This window comes from Narcine bancroftii, chromosome 1 (genome assembly GCF_036971445.1).
Source record: "Narcine bancroftii isolate sNarBan1 chromosome 1, sNarBan1.hap1, whole genome shotgun sequence".
Lineage (NCBI taxonomy): Eukaryota > Metazoa > Chordata > Chondrichthyes > Torpediniformes > Narcinidae > Narcine > Narcine bancroftii.
Window position 1 is genome coordinate 370,970,598 of NC_091469.1, and position 20,092 is coordinate 370,990,689.

The 20,092-nt window shown below is 46.4% G+C and overlaps 1 protein-coding gene and 1 long non-coding RNA gene across 6 annotated transcripts in view; one reads left to right on the forward strand and one right to left on the reverse strand.

The window, feature by feature from the left end:
• LOC138751227 (uncharacterized) overlaps positions 1 to 20,092 on the forward strand; it is a 95,638-nt gene that overhangs the window by 53,388 nt on the left and 22,158 nt on the right. The gene's annotated exons all lie outside the window — the stretch shown is intronic.
• Positions 1 to 20,092, reverse strand: part of efhb (EF-hand domain family, member B) — a 101,178-nt gene that overhangs the window by 27,352 nt on the left and 53,734 nt on the right. For all 5 annotated transcript variants that reach the window (XM_069913216.1, XM_069913227.1, XM_069913217.1 and 2 more), the window contains 2 exons: positions 18,350 to 18,417; positions 7,278 to 7,432 (listed from right to left, as the gene is read on the reverse strand). In XM_069913216.1, coding sequence (XP_069769317.1) covers positions 7,278 to 7,432; positions 18,350 to 18,417 — 223 coding nt within the window. The remainder of the gene's footprint in view (positions 1 to 7,277; positions 7,433 to 18,349; positions 18,418 to 20,092) is intronic.

Consider the following 20,092-nt stretch of genomic DNA (forward strand, 5'->3'; position numbering starts at 1 on the left):
TTTAATAGTCCTCAAGTACCTCATTTGCTCCATGTTGCCTGTACCGGTTATACACCTTTCTCCTCTTCCGAACCAGACCCCCTATGTCCCTCAAAAACCAAAGGTTCCCAATGCCTGTTAACCCTGTCTTTAATCCTGACAGGAACATACAAACTCTGTATTCTCAAAATTTCACCTTTTGAAGGTCCACTTACCTCACACGCCCTTGCCTGAAAACAACATCCCAATCCACGCATTCTAGATCCTTTCTCATTTCTTCAAAATTAACCTTTCTTTAATTTAGAATCTTAACCAGAGGTCCAGACCTATCCTTCTCCATAATTAACTTGAAACTAATGGCATTATGATCACTGGACCCAAAACGTTCTCCTACAACACATTTCTGTCACCTGTCCTGTCTCGTTCCCTCAAAGGAAATCCAGTATTGTACTCTCTCTAGCTGGTACCTCTATATATTTAGAAAACTTTCCTGAACACATTTGGCAAACTCAAAGCAGTATGGGAGTTCCATCAATATGTGGAAAATCAAAATCCTCCTACTATCATAACTTTATGTTTCCTTCAGCTGTCTGCTATCTCTACAGATTTGCTCCTCTAATTCATGCTGACTATTGGACAGTATATAATACAACCCCATGTGAGTGGTCATACTTTTCCCGTTCCTCAGCTCCCCATACAGCCTCAGTAGATGAGCCCTCTTGTCTATTGTGCCTGAGCACAGCTGTGATATTTTCACTGATGAGCAATGCCATACCTCCCTCTTTCAGCCCCTCTGTTCTATCACATCTAAACCAACAGAAGCCCGGAAAAGAGTAAAAGAGAGGTCAGAATACATATAGGACCACTAGAAAATGAGGCTAGAGAAATAATAATTGGAGGCAACAAGATGACATAGGAATTAAATCATTATTATGCATTAGTCTTCACTGTGGAAGACATTAGCAGTATGCCAGGTGTCGATGGATGCCAGGGAAGGGAAATGAGTGCAGTTCCTATTTCAAGAGAGAAGGTACTCAAAAAGCTGAATAGTCTGAGGGTGGATGTCCCCCGGACTAGATTGGTATGGTCCTGGAGGACTGGAAAAATTGCAAATGTCACTCCACTGTTCAAGGAGGAAGGGAGAGATCAGAATGGAAATTATACACTGGTTAGCATGATATCTGTGGTTGGGAAGATGTTGAAGTCAATTGTCAAGGATGAGGTTATGGAGTTCTTGGAGGTACGTGACAAGATAGGACAAAGCTAGCATGGTTTCCTTAAGAGAAATTCTTGTTTGACAAACCTATTGGAATTCTTTGAAGTGACAAACAGGCTAGACAAAGGAGATACAGTGGATGTGGTGTATTTGTATTTTAAGAAGGCCTTCAACAAGGTGTCACACATGAGGCTACTTTACAAGATAAGAGCCAAGGTATAACAGGAAACATACAAGCATGGGTAGAGCATTGGCTGACTGGCAAGAAGCAAAGAGTGAGAATACAGGGATCATATTCTGGTTGGCTGTCAATTGCCAATCTTGTTCCAAAGGGGTTGATGTTGGGGCAGTTTCTTTTAATGCTGTATTTTAATGATTTAGATTATGACAACTTTGTGGCCGAGTGTGTCAAAGGTAGTGTTGAGTAAACATGGAGGTTTGGGTAGATAAGAGAATGGGCAGAGAAGTGGCAAATGAAACATAATGTCAGAAAGTTTACGGTCTGTGCTTCAGAAGAAAAATAAATAAATGGAAGATTATTTTCTAAATGGGAAGAAAACTGAAAATACCCAGATGCAAAAGGACTTGGGGGTCCTCCTGCAGGTATTCTAAAGGTAAACTTGCATGTTGAGTCAGTGGTGAAGGTGGCAAATGCAAACCTGGCATTTATTTCAAGAGGAATAGAATAAAAGAGCAGGGGTATAATTTTGAGGCTTTATAAGGCACTGGTGAAGCATCACTTGGAGTATTATGAGCAGTTTTGGACATCATTTAAGCAAGGACATGCTGATATTGGAGATGGTTTAGAAATGGTTCACAAGGATGACACTGAGAATGAGGAACATTTGACAGCTCCTGGCCTGTACTCAATGGAATTTAGGAAAATGGTAGGGGTGGGGGGAAAGAGCGGAAATCTCATTGAAACATTTAGAATGTTGAAAGGCATGGACAGAATAGATGCAGAAAGGCTGTTTCCTATGGTGGGAGAGTCAAGGACAAAAGGGCACAACTATTTTGAAGGGTGTCTGCATAGAACAGAAATGTAGCAGAATTTGGTTAGCCAGAGGGTGATAGATCTGTGAAATTTGTTGCCATATGCATGGGCAGATCATTGGGTGTATTTAAGGCAGAGGTCTCTAGGTTCTTGATTAACTAGGGCATCAAAGGTTATGGGGAAAAGGCTGGGCAGTGGAGCTGGGTGGGAAAATGGATCAGCTCATGATTAAATGGCTGGTCAGATTCAGTGGGTTGAATAGCCTATTTCTGCTCCTGTGTCTTATGGTCTTAAGGTTCATCTAGTTTGTGGTGGTCTTGGTTTGCTGGTAAGTAGTGCCATAGATAGACATGACAATGTGATGATGGTATATGGAATTGAAGTGGTTGGCCATTGGATGATCCTTGTTGTTATAGTAGACAAGGTGAAGGTGCTCAATTATGCAATCTCCTGGTCTGCAACCAGTCTCCCTGATGTAAATGAGGCCACATTGGGAACATCAGATGAATTGCAATAGTGGTTAGAATCAAGATGAAGTAAACAAAAGCTGTCACTTTTCATTCACATAACTAAAAGGGAATCAAAAGATCAAGGCCATTCAGCCCATCAAGTCTGCTCTACCATGAGTTAAACCAGTCTCACATCTAGTTCCAATTTCTGGCCATTTCCCCATATTCCTCAATACCCTGACTAATTAGTTACCTATCAATCTTCTCCTTAACCCACCCCCCCTCCCCCAGCAATTGGGCCTCCACAGCTGTATGTGGCAATGATTTCCACAAATCCATGACCCTCTCACTAAAGAAATTTCTCCTCATCTGTTTTAAATGGGTATCCTCTTATCCTAAGACTGTGCCCACTTTGCTTGTCCTGGACTCACCCACCAAGGGAAACATCTTATTCACATTTGCTCTGTCCAATCCCTTTAGCATTCAAAACGTTTCTATGAGATACCCTCTCAATCTTCTATTCTCCAATGAATACAGTTTAAGAGCCGATAAATGTTCCTCATATGTTAGCTCTTGCATTCCAGGAATCATCCTTGTAGATCTTGTGTGAATTCTCTCCAACATCAGTATATCCCTTCTAAGATAAGGGGCCAAAATTTATACACAGTACCCCAAATGAGGACCAACCAGTGCCCCATAGAGCCTCATAAACCCCACCTTACTTTTATGCACTATTCCTCTTGAAATGAATGCCAACATAGCATTCGTTTTCTTTACTGATCTAACTTGGTGGTTAACCTTTAGGGTATCTTGCACGAGGACCCCCAAGTCCCTTTGCACTTCCGAATTTTGAATTTTCTCCCCATCCACATAATAATATGCCTGTTTATTTCTTCTTCGAAAATGTACAACCGTACATTTCTCAACATTGTATCTCATCTGTCATTTCTTTGCCCACTCTCCTCAACAGTCTCTCTGCAATATTTCAGTTTCTTCAACACTTCCTGCTCCTCCACCCATCTTGGTGTCAGCTGCAAACTTAACCACAAAACCATTTAATTCATAATCTAAATCATTGATATATATTGTAAAAAGAAGTGGCCCCAACACTGACCTCTGCGGAACACCACTAGTAACCGACAAACAACCAGAACATGATCCCTTTATTCCCACCCTTTTCTTTCCGTCTATCAGCCAATGCTCCACCCAATCTAATATTTTTCCCGTAATTCCATGGGCTCTCATCATATTAAGCAGCCTCTTTTGTAGCATCTTATCAAAGGCCATTGAAAATCCAAATACACAACATACACAGCCTCTCCCTTGTCCATCCTACTTGAGATTACCTCAAAAACTTCCAATAGATTGTTCAGACAGATCTTCCTTTAAGAAACTGTGGATTCCGGTTCATCCTGTGGACCTCACAAAATGACGAATCCCAAATTTTCATCCTGGTCAGTCTCTTTTATTCTGCAGAATTGTGAGCTATCTGCTCATCTCACAGATATCTTCTCTATAAAAGCAGGCAGAGAGACTGACCTCATGTTTCAGTTTTTTCCTATGTTCAGTCTACACATGGGCGGAGTTACATTTGCTCCAATCAAAAGTGTACACTACACATTCTTACCCAATGCAATTACTACTAAGTAAAAATTCCATTGCTGCATAAGATTGACAGCCTCTTATCAGATCTGCTCATTGATTGGTTCAGAGTAAATTCCTATAGTTAGTAGTCATGCTAATTGGTCCTTTTGAATTGCCTTGCCCGCCTTTCTAGAATGCTGCAAAACCTAGCTGCATTCTCACTAGCTTTTAACCTCTTCCTTCCAAACCATGTTGGTTTGAACCTATCATGTCATGCACCTCAAGGTATTTCATAACCTCGTCCATGAGGATTGGCTCCAATAACTTTCCAATTACTAATGTGAGACTAATAGGGCTGTAATTTTCTTTTTTTTGCCTTCTTCCTTTCTTAAACAATGGAACTACATTTGCAACCTTCCAGTCCTCCAGAACCTGCCAAAATCTATTGATTCCTGGAAAATCATTTCTGATGCCTCCACAATCTCTAAAGCTACCTCCTGCAGATCCTGTGGTGCACCTCATCAGGTCAGGGAGACTTATCTATCTTTAGTCCATTTAACTTACCAAGCACTTTTTCTGTAGTAATCTTAATTCCATGCACTGAGACCTCGGACTATCACATATAGCGTTAATGTCTTCCACAGTGATGATAGATGCAAAGTACTCATTTAGATCCTCTGCCATCTCTTTGTTACCATTATACTTTCTCCAGCTTCATTTTCCAATCAGTCCTATATCAGCTGTCTCTTTTTACTCTTCATATATTGAAAAAAATCTTAGCGTCCTTTTGTATGTTATTTTCCAACTTCCTTTCATAATTCATCTTTTCTTTCATAATGACTTTCTTAGTTTCTTTCTACAAGTTTTTAAAGGGTTCCCAGTCTGTTTTCTGACCAATTTTTGCTTCCTTGTATGCCCTCCCTTTTATTTTTATTTTAGCCTTAACCTCTCGTTAGCCACATTTGTGCCATTTTTCCATTCAAAATGTGCATTTTTTTTCTTGGAATATATCTATCCTGCATTTTCCTCATTTCTTGTAGAAATATCATCCAATTCTGTTCTGCCGTCCCTCCATCTAGCTTACTTTTCCAGTCAACTTGGGCCAGTTCCTCTCTCATTCTACTGTAAGTTCCATTGTTCCACTGAAATATTGAACCTCCTCAAGCCAGCTTCTTTTCATATTTGAAATTGAACTCAATCATGTTATGATCACTACTTCCTAAGTGTTCCATCACCTTTAGTTCCCTAATCACCACATGTTCATTACACAGCACCCAATCCAAAACCACCAATACCCTGGTGGGTTTATCGACAAGCCATCCCATAGGCATTCTACAAACTCTCTCCTGAGATTCAGTCCCTTCCGGACTTTCCCAATCCCCTTTCCTGTTAAAATCACTCAATTATTTTGACATTTTCCTTCTGACACGCTATTTCTATTTCCAGCTGTAACTTGTAGTCCACCTCCTGGCAAAATTTTTGGGGGCCTGTATATAACTTCTTTTACCCTTTCTATTTCTTAGCTCAACCCATAAGGATTCTACCACTTCCGACCCTATATCCCTTCTTTCTAGTGATTTAATACAATTTCTTTCCATCAGGACCATGCCATCCACTTCTACCTACCTATCTTTCCTATATACTGTGAACCCTTGGACATTCAGCTCCCAATCACATCCATCATTAAGCTCTGTCTCAGTGATGGCCACAATGTCCTTGACTTTTTTCTATTTTCCTCTTTCTTGACCTTAACATCCTGGTTCCCTTCCCCTGCCAAGTTAGTTTAATGCCTGAAATATCTTCTTCTTTGGCTTGGCTTCGCGGACGAAGATTTATGGAGGGGGTAAAAAGTCCACGTCAGCTGCAGGCTCGTTTGTGGCTGACAAGTCCGATGCGGGACAGGCAGACACGGTTGCAGCGGTTGCAGGGGAAATTTGGTTGGTTGGGGTTGGGTGTTGGGTTTTTCCTCCTTTGCCTTTTGTCAGTGAGGTGGGCTCTGCGGTCTTCTTCAAAGGAGGTTGCTGCCCGCCAAACTGTGAGGCGCCAAGATGCACGGTTTGAGGCGTTATCAGCCCACTGGCGGTGGTCAATGTGGCAGGCACCAAGAGATTTCTTTAGGCAGTCCTTGTACCTTTTCTTTGGTGCACCTCTGTCACGGTGGCCAGTGGAGAGCTCGCCATATAACACGATTATACTGTACTGTACATACATACTGTACATACATACTGTACATACATACTGTACATACATACTGTACATACATACTGTACATACATACTGTACATACATACTGTACATACATACTGTACATACATACTGTACATACATACTGTACATACATACTGTACATACATACTGTACATACATACTGTACATACATACTGTACATACATACTGTACATACATACTGTACATACATACTGTACATACATACTGTACATACATACTGTACATACATACTGTACATACATACTGTACATACATACTGTACATACATACTGTACATACATACTGTACATACATACTGTACATACATACTGTACATACATACTGTACATACATACTGTACATACATACTGTACATACATACTGTACATACATACTGTACATACATACTGTACATACATACTGTACATACATACTGTACATACATACTGTACATACATACTGTACATACATACTGTACATACATACTGTACATACATACTGTACATACATACTGTACATACATACTGTACATACATACTGTACATACATACTGTACATACATACTGTACATACATACTGTACATACATACTGTACATACATACTGTACATACATACTGTACATACATACTGTACATACATACTGTACATACATACTGTACATACATACAGAATGACAGAAAAAATCTTCAGGTATATCATATTCTGTGAATACTGGAGTGTTATTTACTATCTTTGTTTTCTAAGTACTTAAAAGAATCAGCAAAGACTTGGGGAAATTCTAGTTGGTTTTGATCATTTAAAACTCCAGATAACTGACAACTTATTGCTAATAAAAGAACAACTTACTTTGTCATAATGTCGAAAAGCTTCAAGAAGGGATTTGAAATTCTGGAAGTTTGTTTTTTTCAAATGGTGGCGAATGGCAGTCAAGTTCCCCCGTTCCCGGTCTTTCTCTCGACAGAATTTAATAGGAGTCCTATTGTAAATAAGATCTCCAACACCTGAAATAAAAATATATTCATTGCAATAATTCAAGCCAAGGTTTTTTTTAATGTTGATTGAATTAACAGATAATTGTTGCACTCAAAATTTGCTTGGAAATTTCAGCTCCATGGGCTTTGATTCACTGGAACAATTGCAATTTGCTTCTAATTCAGCTTTCAATGCACGCTTATTAATAAAATAATTAATGGAAAAGGATAAATGGTCATTAACTTGAAACATTTACCTCATTTCTTTCTCAATAGAAGTGCCCTGAGTATTTTTGGTTTTTTTTTTAAAATGTTAAAAAGTATGCATGTGAAGTTCTTACACAATATTAGGGGCATCATGGTGCCAATCGCTGTGTTACACTCATGTGATTTCATCACAACTAAATTGGAACCAATACTATACTCTTAATTACACAGATGATTCAGCATGTAGGATCTGTATTATTTAAAAGAATCAAGATGATGTGCAGGTCAAGTTATTTATCAATTTAAATTGTTGGAATTTGGTCTTTCCAGATCTCCCTCATTTCTCAAGCACACGTGAAACATTCAGCTCAAGAACTCAGCAAAATCTGTTTTTTTCCTAGGAATGCTAGTGACTACACTCATGCCAAAATATAGACACCTCATATTAACTTCAAGAACTCCCACTAGGTCTTCAATTCCCTCAATGAAATCACTACTTGTGTATAACAATTGCGCTAACTGAATTATAGAAATGGATTAAAGAGCTTATTCCCAATCCAAAATTTCCCATTTTTCATTGCTCCCATACCTTCAGGCTTTTAAAGTCAACCAAGTATTTCTTACTCATGGAATCTTGTATTCAGTGGTGCAGAACGCTACAGCACAGAAAACAGGCCATTGGGCCCCTCTAGTCTATGCCAACCATCATCTCCCTAGTCCCACTAACTTGCTCCCATTCCATAACCCTACAGGTTTCTCCCATCCATGTACCTATACAATTTATTCTTAAATCTTATAATCAAGCCCACTTTCACCACTTCAGATGGTAGCTCATTCCAAACTCCCACCACTTTCTGAGTGAAGAACTTCCCCCTAATCCTTTCACCTTTTAGCCTAAAACTATGACTTCTTGCATTTATCTTCCCCAATCTAAGTGGAACAATCCACTGTCTATACTTCTCATAATTTTTAAACCTCTATCAAATCTCCCCTGATTCATCTTTGCTCCAAGGAATAAAGTCCTAACCTGTTTAATCTTTCCCTATAATTCATCTCCTGAAGACCTGGCAACATCCTAGTAAATCCTCTCTGCATTCTTTCAATCTTATTGATATCCTTCCCATAGTTAGACGCCCAGAACTGCACACAATACTCCAAATTTGGCCTCACCAAAACAACTTCAACATAACATCCCAAATCCTATACTCAATAGTTTGATTTATAAAGGCTAAGATATCAAAAGCTTTCTTTACAACACTGTCCACATGCGACACCATCTTTCAGGGAATAACATTTTTGTATTCCCAGATTTCTCTGCTCCCCCACCATCCTCCGTGTTCTATCATTTACCTTGGTTTGCCCTTCCAAAATGCATCACCCCAAACTTGTCTGCATTAAACTCCATCTGCCATTTTTTGGCCCATTCTCTTAGCTGGACCAGATCCCTCTGCAAGCTTTGAAAATCTTGCTCATTGTCCACAACATCTCCTATCTTTGTGTCATCAGCAAACTTAGTGATCCAATTCACCACTTTTGTCATTCAGATCATTGATATATTCAAGAAATAACAATGGTCCCAACATGGATCCATGAGGCACACCACTAGTCTCAGGCCTCCAATCTGAGAAGTAACCATCCACTGCCACCTTCTGTATTCTCCTACAGAGACTATTTCAAATACAGTTGACAACCTCTCCTTGAATACCTAGTGTCATAACCTTCTGAATAAACCTCCCATGTGGGACTTTGTCAAAGCCTTCACTAAAGTCCATGTGAAAGTCTTTCCTTCATCTACATTTTTGGTAATCACCTCGAAAAACTGCAGGATTTGTTAAACATGACCGACGACACACAAAGAGTCAAGTAAAGAGACAACAATAAATAAATAAATACATACATACAGTACAAAAAATTGTTTTGCACCCCTGTGGCTCAGTACGACAATAACACCCATCTACAAATTTGCTGATGATATTACAGAGGTGGGTTGTATAAATGAGTCAGCAGACAGGAGGGAAATTGTAAACTTGGCTGAATTATGTACCAACTACAACCATGCACACAATGTCACCCAAACATAGGCACTTTAGGAGAAGAAAACCAGAGGTGCATAATCCAGTGATTATTGGGGAAAATCAGAGGTGAAGAGTGTAAGCAAATTTAAATTCCAGTGAATCACTATCTTAGAGAATCTTTCCTGGACCCAACACATGAAGAAAGCACGTCAGAGCCTCTACTTTCCCAGCAATTGGCAGAGAAAACCTTGGAAAACTTCTACAGATGCATAATACAAAATGTGCTGATCAGTTGCATAACTACCTAGTATGGGGCGCCAATACCTCTGAGCAGTACAGGTACGCAATCTTTTATCCGGACATCTAAAATCTGGAAAGCTCCAAAATCCGGCAAGTGGGGCGAGAGACCTGCGGCGTGAGTCGGGCGATTGGGGGGGGGGGGGGGGGCGAGAGACCGGCGGCGTGAGTCGGGCGATTGGGGGGGGGCGAGAGACCTGCGGCGCGAGTCGGGCGATTGGGGGGGGGGGGGGCGAGAGACCGGCGGCGTGAGTCGGGCGATTGGGGGGGGGGCGAGAGACGGGCGGCGCGAGTCGGGCGATTGGGGGGGGGGCGAGAGACGGGCGGCGCGAGTCGGGCGATGGGGGGGGCGAGAGACCGGCGGCGCGAGTCGGGCGATTGCGGGGGGGGGCGAGAGACCGGCGGCGCGAGTCGGGCGATTGCGAGGGGGGCGAGAGACCGGCGGCGCGAGTCGGGGGGGGGGGGCGAGAGACCGGCGGTGCGAGTCGGGGGGGGGGGGGCGAGAGACCGGCGGCGCGAGTCGGGGGGGGGGGCGAGAGACCGGCGGCGCGAGTCGGGGGGGGGCGAGAGACCGGCGGCGCGAGTCGGGGGGGCGAGAGACCGGCGGCGCGAGTCGGGGGGGGGCGAGAGACCGGCGGCGCGAGTCGGGGGGGGCGAGAGACCGGCGGCGCGAGTCGGGGGGGGCGAGAGACCGGCGGCGCGAGTCGGGGGGGGCGAGAAATCGGCGGCGCGAGTCGGGGGGGGCGAGAGACCGGCGGCGCGAGTCGGGGGGGCGAGAGACCGGCAGCGCGAGTCAGGGGGGGCGAGAGACCGGCAGCACGAGTCGGGGGGGGGCGAGAGACCGGCAGCGCGAGTCGGGGGGGGCGAGAGACCGGCAGCGCGAGTCGGGGGGGGCGAGAGACCGGCAGCGCGAGTCAGGGGGGGGCGAGAGACCGGCAGCGCGAGTCGGGGGGGGCGAGAGACCGGCAGCGCGAGTCGGGGGGGGGCGAGAGACCGGCAGCGCGAGTCGGGGGGGGCGAGAGACCGGCAGCGCGAGTCGGGGGGGGCGAGAGACCGGCAGCGCGAGTCGGGGGGGGCGAGAGACCGGCAGCGCGAGTCGGGGGGGGGGCGAGAGACCGGCAGCGCGAGTCGGGGGGGGCGAGAGACCGGCAGCGCGAGTCGGGGGGGGCGAGAGACCGGCAGCGCGAGTCGGGGGGGGCGAAAGACCGGCAGCTCGAGTCGGGGGGGGCGAGAGACCGGCAGCGCGAGTCGGGGGGGGCGAGAGACCGGCAGCGCGAGTCGGGGGGGCGAGAGACCGGCAGCGCGAGTCGGGGGGGCGAGAGACCGGCAGCGCGAGTCGGGGGGGGGCGAGAGACCGGCAGCGCGAGTTGGGGGGGGCGAGAGACCGGCAGCGCGAGTTGGGGGGGGCGAGAGACCGGCAGCGCGAGTCGGGCGATTGGGGGGGGAAAGAGAGACCGGCAGCGCGAGTCGGGCGATTGGGGGGGCGGAGAGAGAGAGAGAGAGAGAGAGAGACCAGCAGCGCAAGTCGGGCAATTGGGGGGGGGTGGGGGGCGGGGGCGAGACCAGCAGTGTGAGTCGGGCGATTGTGGGGGGGGTGGGGGAGACTGGCAGCATGAGTTGGGCGATTGTGGGTTGGGGGGGGGGGGGAGAGACCGCAGCACAATTTGGATGGGCTTAAATCTGGGTTTCCGAAATCCGGAAAAATTCAAAAAGTCCCCCAAGGGTTCCGGATAAAGGATTGTGTATTTGTACACCCTGAAAAAGTTAGTGGATACAGACCAGTACATCACACGCCAAACTCTCCCAACCATCAAGAAAACCTACATAGAATGCTGCCATGGGAGACCAACAGCTATAATCAATGATCCACATCATCTTGCTCTGTTCTCACTGGTGCCATCAAAGAAAGAGGAACAGGTCCCACAAAATTGATGCCATCAGTTTCGGGAACAGTTGCTACCCTTTCACCATCAGAATCATAAACAAAACAATCAGAGTCTCATTTAAGGACTCTTCTTTTGCACATTATTTATTATTGAATATTTAATTTCAGTGTTGCACAGTTTGTTTGCTCCTTTCCTTGTTTACATTTCTCACTTTTGTATATGCATCTTTTCTTGAATACTGTTACGAGCCCCGAGGACCCCAAAACCCAGTAGCAATAGATATTCACCAAGACAAATGGTTACTTAAAAAGTTGCTTTTAATTATCTTTAAACATGAAAATAGAATCAAACTTTAACTTATCACTATTAACCTAACTTAACCCCTTTCTAATTCTAAGCGCACGTGTATGTAATGTGTGTGTAAGCTCAGAAAAGTTCTTTGGTTCACAGTCCAATCTTATTTCTCATTCTTCCAAGTTCACTGGCTGCAGGCAATTCTTATACTGTGCACAGAATTTAACATTTGGAAGTTCACCAAGCTTTGGTGCTTGAATGGTAAATGGTTACTGCTCAGGAAGGTTCTTGTTGGTTTTCAGAAAGAAATATGTTGTATGGTGACATCCACAATTGATTCCTTTTTAATCAGCCACTCCAGTGTCTTACTGATGAAACTTGCCCTTTCAGGGTTCTCCAAATGATAACAGCTTTCTTTCAGGTCACCATTTTGAGTTCCTTTTTGTTTCCCTTATTTCAAGTGAAACATTAGGCAGCCAGTGCTATCCTCTTGCATGAACCACAAGGGCTTTTACCAGGCCGTTTTCCAAAATGGGGCTTTCCATAAGCTTGTCAACTTGTCCTGTTCCAATCCCAGCTGCTTCTGCTGGTTGTAACACTGTACAAGTGATCAATCCCTCTCTCGCCCTCTCTCGCCCTCTCTCGCCCTCTCTCGCCCTCTCTCGCCCTCTCTCGCCCTCTCTCGCCCTCTCTCGCCCTCTCTCGCCCTCTCTCGCCCTCTCTCGCCCTCTCTCGCCCTCTCTCGCCCTCTCTCGCCCTCTCTCGCCCTCTCTCGCCCTCTCTCGCCCTCTCTCGCCCTCTCTCGCCCTCTCTCGCCCTCTCTCGCCCTCTCTCGCCCTCTCTCGCCCTCTCTCGCCCTCTCTCGCCCTCTCTCGCCCTCTCTCGCCCTCTCTCGCCCTCTCTCGCCCTCTCTCGCCCTCTCTCGCCCTCTCTCGCCCTCTCTCGCCCTCTCTCGCCCTCTCTCGCCCTCTCTCGCCCTCTCTCGCCCTCTCTCGCCCTCTCTCGCCCTCTCTCGCCCTCTCTCGCCCTCTCTCGCCCTCTCTCGCCCTCTCTCGCCCTCTCTCGCCCTCTCTCGCCCTCTCTCGCCCTCTCTCGCCCTCTCTCGCCCTCTCTCGCCCTCTCTCGCCCTCTCTCGCCCTCTCTCGCCCTCTCTCGCCCTCTCTCGCCCTCTCTCGCCCTCTCTCGCCCTCTCTCGCCCTCTCTCGCCCTCTCTCGCCCTCTCTCGCCCTCTCTCGCCCTCTCTCGCCCTCTCTCGCCCTCTCTCGCCCTCTCTCGCCCTCTCTCGCCCTCTCTCGCCCTCTCTCGCCCTCTCTCGCCCTCTCTCGCCCTCTCTCGCCCTCTCTCGCCCTCTCTCGCCCTCTCTCGCCCTCTCTCGCCCTCTCTCGCCCTCTCTCGCCCTCTCTCGCCCTCTCTCGCCCTCTCTCGCCCTCTCTCGCCCTCTCTCGCCCTCTCTCGCCCTCTCTCGCCCTCTCTCGCCCTCTCTCGCCCTCTCTCGCCCTCTCTCGCCCTCTCTCGCCCTCTCTCGCCCTCTCTCGCCCTCTCTCGCCCTCTCTCGCCCTCTCTCGCCCTCTCTCGCCCTCTCTCGCCCTCTCTCGCCCTCTCTCGCCCTCTCTCGCCCTCTCTCGCCCTCTCTCGCCCTCTCTCGCCCTCTCTCGCCCTCTCTCGCCCTCTCTCGCCCTCTCTCGCCCTCTCTCGCCCTCTCTCGCCCTCTCTCGCCCTCTCTCGCCCTCTCTCGCCCTCTCTCGCCCTCTCTCGCCCTCTCTCGCCCTCTCTCGCCCTCTCTCGCCCTCTCTCGCCCTCTCTCGCCCTCTCTCGCCCTCTCTCGCCCTCTCTCGCCCTCTCTCGCCCTCTCTCGCCCTCTCTCGCCCTCTCTCGCCCTCTCTCGCCCTCTCTCGCCCTCTCTCGCCCTCTCTCGCCCTCTCTCGCCCTCTCTCGCCCTCTCTCGCCCTCTCTCGCCCTCTCTCGCCCTCTCTCGCCCTCTCTCGCCCTCTCTCGCCCTCTCTCGCCCTCTCTCGCCCTCTCTCGCCCTCTCTCGCCCTCTCTCGCCCTCTCTCGCCCTCTCTCGCCCTCTCTCGCCCTCTCTCGCCCTCTCTCGCCCTCTCTCGCCCTCTCTCGCCCTCTCTCGCCCTCTCTCGCCCTCTCTCGCCCTCTCTCGCCCTCTCTCGCCCTCTCTCGCCCTCTCTCGCCCTCTCTCGCCCTCTCTCGCCCTCTCTCGCCCTCTCTCGCCCTCTCTCGCCCTCTCTCGCCCTCTCTCGCCCTCTCTCGCCCTCTCTCGCCCTCTCTCGCCCTCTCTCGCCCTCTCTCGCCCTCTCTCGCCCTCTCTCGCCCTCTCTCGCCCTCTCTCGCCCTCTCTCGCCCTCTCTCGCCCTCTCTCGCCCTCTCTCGCCCTCTCTCGCCCTCTCTCGCCCTCTCTCGCCCTCTCTCGCCCTCTCTCGCCCTCTCTCGCCCTCTCTCGCCCTCTCTCGCCCTCTCTCGCCCTCTCTCGCCCTCTCTCGCCCTCTCTCGCCCTCTCTCGCCCTCTCTCGCCCTCTCTCGCCCTCTCTCGCCCTCTCTCGCCCTCTCTCGCCCTCTCTCGCCCTCTCTCGCCCTCTCTCGCCCTCTCTCGCCCTCTCTCGCCCTCTCTCGCCCTCTCTCGCCCTCTCTCGCCCTCTCTCGCCCTCTCTCGCCCTCTCTCGCCCTCTCTCGCCCTCTCTCGCCCTCTCTCGCCCTCTCTCGCCCTCTCTCGCCCTCTCTCGCCCTCTCTCGCCCTCTCTCGCCCTCTCTCGCCCTCTCTCGCCCTCTCTCGCCCTCTCTCGCCCTCTCTCGCCCTCTCTCGCCCTCTCTCGCCCTCTCTCGCCCTCTCTCGCCCTCTCTCGCCCTCTCTCGCCCTCTCTCGCCCTCTCTCGCCCTCTCTCGCCCTCTCTCGCCCTCTCTCGCCCTCTCTCGCCCTCTCTCGCCCTCTCTCGCCCTCTCTCGCCCTCTCTCGCCCTCTCTCGCCCTCTCTCGCCCTCTCTCGCCCTCTCTCGCCCTCTCTCGCCCTCTCTCGCCCTCTCTCGCCCTCTCTCGCCCTCTCTCGCCCTCTCTCGCCCTCTCTCGCCCTCTCTCGCCCTCTCTCGCCCTCTCTCGCCCTCTCTCGCCCTCTCTCGCCCTCTCTCGCCCTCTCTCGCCCTCTCTCGCCCTCTCTCGCCCTCTCTCGCCCTCTCTCGCCCTCTCTCGCCCTCTCTCGCCCTCTCTCGCCCTCTCTCGCCCTCTCTCGCCCTCTCTCGCCCTCTCTCGCCCTCTCTCGCCCTCTCTCGCCCTCTCTCGCCCTCTCTCGCCCTCTCTCGCCCTCTCTCGCCCTCTCTCGCCCTCTCTCGCCCTCTCTCGCCCTCTCTCGCCCTCTCTCGCTCAGAGAGAGCCGGTTTCTCTCTCTCTCTGCTTGTAAAACCACATGACTCTCTTAGAACAATAAGTTCTCTTCCAGACAATCTGCGACTACAACAACATCTTTCATCTGTTGCCTTTTGTAAACAACAATCCATTAGTGAAGTCTCTTGAGCACTTTCCAAAGCTCTTGCAAAAAATGTGGAGCCAATATGTCTAGCATGGTGCAGAGCTCCAGTATTTCAAATAAGATCTGTTTTTAAATGTTTGTATGTGACCTACTCCAACCAACCTTTCCTAATTTATCTCCCAAAAACATATCTATATACTCTGTCACAGTACAGATTTTTGCACTACCAATAAGTAGATATTCTCCTTAGCCCAGAGGAAAAAGAATCTCAGGATTGTATGTGAAATCATCTCTGTACTCTGACAATAAATATGAACATTGAAATTATATGCTTAAACAAAGACTTTCAGCATTTTCAAATTATAGCCTCAGAATTGGCTCCTTGTTGTGACAGGGATCGATGCAAACTCTCTTTATATCTTGCATACCAGCATTATTGAATCCTTATGAATCTTCTATCCATTGAGAGCTTCATCAGTATTTCACATGTACCAACTGCTACATTGCCTTATGTTGTGAAACATACAACTCAGACACAAGCCACAAAAACATCTTTCTCAGTCCATCTGTTTAAATATATACCCATCTAAAAAATATGGATTCTATTACTAATACATTGAAAGATAAGAAGGAACATATCCATATAATCATAATAGCCAATTACAATACTGTATAGCATTCCAATGGAGCAATTCACAATGCAGTATTTTCTTGTATGAAGAAAACCAAATAGAAATTAATTTCTGGGATACCTGGTCATAACTCAATCTAAGGAACTCAGACTAAAGATAAATGTCCCCATGTCCTGATGGAAACCATCCAAGGGTAATGAAAGAAATGACAGGCTTTGGTGATAATTTATCAAATTTCTCTGGACTCAGGGCAGGTCCCGGTGGATTGATAACACCACTATTCAAAAAAGGATGAAGGCAAAAGGCAAGGAACTATAGGCCAGATGTAGTTGGGAAAATGTTTGAACCTGTATTAAAGAAGAAATAGCATCTGGAACATAATGGATCAGGCAGACAGAGCAGGAAATCAGAAAAGGCAGGTCCTGTTTAACAAATTTACTAGAATTCCTAGAGGATATATAGAGCGCAGTAGATAGAGGGGAAAAGATGGACATTGTTTACCTGGATTTCAAGAAGGCATTCAAAAGGTGCTGCATAAAAGACGTACAGAAGATAAGGATGCATAGAATTAGGGATGATATATTAGCATGGATAGAGGATTGCTTAATCAATAGAAAGCAGAGAATTGGGATACAAGGGTGTTGGCAATCAGTGGTGAGTGGTGTGCCACAGGGGTTGGTGCTGAGCCTGCAACTGTTCATGATATACATTAACGATCTGGAAAAAGGGACAGAGGGCAGTGTATCTATGTTGGCTGATAACACTAAATTGACTGGAAAAGCAAATGGTGCAAAGGATATGGAGAATCTGCAGAGAGATATAGATAGGTTAAGCAAGTGGGCAAGGGTCTACAATGGAGTACAATGTTGGCAAATGTAAGGTTATCCATTTTGGAAGGAAAAATGGAAGATCAGAGTATTATTTACATGGCAAGCAATTGCAGCATTCTGACGTGCAGAATGACTTGGGAGTGCTTGTGTATGAATTGTAAAAAGTTGGTTTGCAATTGCAGTAAGCTATCAAGAAGGCAAATGGAATGTTGGCCTTCATTCATAGAGGGATAGAATTTAAGAGTAGGGAGGTTATGCTGCAAATATAAAAGATACTGATGAGCCCGTACCTGGAGTACTGCTTGAAGTTCTGGATGATTTCTTGAGGAAGGATGTATCTGCTTTGGAGGTGGTGCAGGTCAGGTTCACCAGGATGATTCCAGAGATGAAGAGGTTAGTCCAGTGGATCTCAACCTTGTTCTTTCCACTCACATACAACTTTAAGTATTCATTATGCCATAGGTGTTCTATGATTAGTAAGGGATTGCTTAAGGTGGTATGTGGGTCGAAATAACTTTGAAAACCACTGTTTTAATCATACATAATTGACTCATTATGTGCACGGTTTCATAACTCCAAAGGAAATGGGCCAATGACAATTTTTCTCAAGCAAATTATTTCAGTAACAATTGGGTCTAGGGCTGTGATTCTCAACCTTCCCTTCCCACTCACATACTACCTTAAACAATCCCTTACAAATCACAGAGCACCAATGGCATATGGATTACTTAAAGTGGTATGCGAGTAGAAAGAAAAAAGGTTGAGAACCATTGGGTTAGCCTATAAGGAGAGATTGAGTTGTCAGGGACTACTCACTGGAATTTATAAGAATAAGAGGGTATCATATAGAAACATATAAAAGTGTGAAAGGCATAGATAAGATAGAGGTAGACAAGTTATTTTCATTGAGAGGAGAGACCAGAATGAGGGGACATAGCCTCAAGATTCAAGGTAGAAGGTTTAGGAATGAGATGAGGAGGAACTGCTTTTCCCAGAAGGGGGTGAATCTATGGAATTTGCTGTCCATTGAAGCAGCAGAGGTGACCTCAGTAAATATATTTAAGACAAGGTTGGATAGAATTTTACATAGTAAGGGAATTAAGGGTTGGGGAAAAGGCAGGTAGGTGGAGGTGAGCCTATCATTAGATCAGCCATGATTTCATTGAATGGCAGAGATGCAAATGCATACAAGTAAAATAATGAAGTTACACAATGATGTTATCTACTTTCACCCACTTTAAATCAAGGAAATTGACAATGTTTATATTGCATGTTTATTCACCTAGAAATATCAGTTTAGATTTAAATCATTACCAAACTCATCGGGATGCAGTAGAACACCAAATGTGTGATCAGAAGGAATCTTCAGTGTATCTACAATTCTGAAAGAACCAAAAAGAAATAAAAATCTGAAAAAAATTTTAATAGTAGAAATAAATTTTCAAATGCATGAATACAAATAACGAATTTGACTTGTGCATCGACTAACCAATTCCCCAAGTTCTCCAATTGACAGCAGGAATAACAGGCACTGTACCCACCAGAAGAACATCCATCTCCCAAAATTGAGAATAAAAACATACAAGCCCCACAGTTGAAGTAGCTATTTGTTGGTGCATGTCACAAGGTCCCCTGTGCAAGATCTAGCACCATAAATGATGCCACTCTGGAAAACTAATCCTGCAGAATGCCTATGATAAAATGACTTTCCTAAATGTGAACTAGGAGAAACACATATGCTCTTTCACCAGCTCCTCAACTCATCTACTTGCCATTGCTTCCTGTCCTTATGGCTCCCAGATTTACAGTTTTGAGATTTCTCATCTCCCTCCCATAGAGGATCTGTCTTTCTCTAGCATGACACCACCATTGACCTACTGATTCATATCCATGGCTCTATCATCCCAATATCCGCCTGAAACTCCATTACTTACTGTCAACATCTCCTTCAGCAACCCTGTTCCAAGATAAAACAAACCAGACCAAATAATTAGGAATTCAAGAACATGAGAAAATAGAAATTGGAAGTAGATACTTTGCTTACCTAGCCTAATCCACTATTCAATATAATATTGATCTGCTCCAGCCCTCATCTCTTTTTCGTTGCTAATTCTCTGATAATTCAAAAATATACCTACTTCCTTTTTTTAAATATCCCGAATGATCTAGCTTCCATAAGCCTATGGAGTAAAAAACTCCAGAGATTCGTCATTTTGTGTAAGAAAAAGTTTCTGTGCACCTCAATTTTAAATGGCTATTCCATATAACCATTTAGGCATTTACAGCAAAGAAACAGGCTAGTTTGGCCCTATTACCATTGCAAACATCTTCTCCCACCTAGTCCCGCTGACCCACATTTGGCCGATAACCCTCCACACCTCTCTTGTTCATATACCTATCCAACCTTTCCTTGAATATTAATATCAATACCGCTTCTTACCACCACTGCCGGAAGTTCATTCCATACCCCCACCAACTTCTGCTGAAAAAAATCCCCCTTATGCTTTCCTTAAACTTTTCCCCTTTTAATCTCAATCCATGTCCTCTTGTTTGAATCTCCCTCACTCTCAGTGGAAAAGCTTATCCACATTGACTCTATCTGCCTCCCTTATAATTTTGAATACCTCTATCAAATCACCTCTCAACCTTCTATGCTCCAAGGAATAAAGTCCCAACCTGCTCAACCTTTCCCTGTAACTCAAACCCAGAAACCCTGGCAACATTCTCGTAAGCCTCCTCTGCACTCTCTCTATACTGTTTATATCCTTCCTGTAATTCGGCGACCAAAACTACATACAATATTCCAAATTTAGCCTCACCAATGCCTTATACAATTTCAACATAACACTCCAACTCTTGTATTCTATTCTCGGATTTATGAAAACCAACATACTAAATGCCTTCTTCACCACCTTTTCCACATGTGATTAAACTTTCAGAGAATTATGTACCATGACTCCTGCTCCCTGCACTCTTCAGTTGTCTGCCATTTAATGTGCATGTCTTATTTTGATTAGTCCAACCAAAATGTAATACCTCACATGTAATCCTCACAAG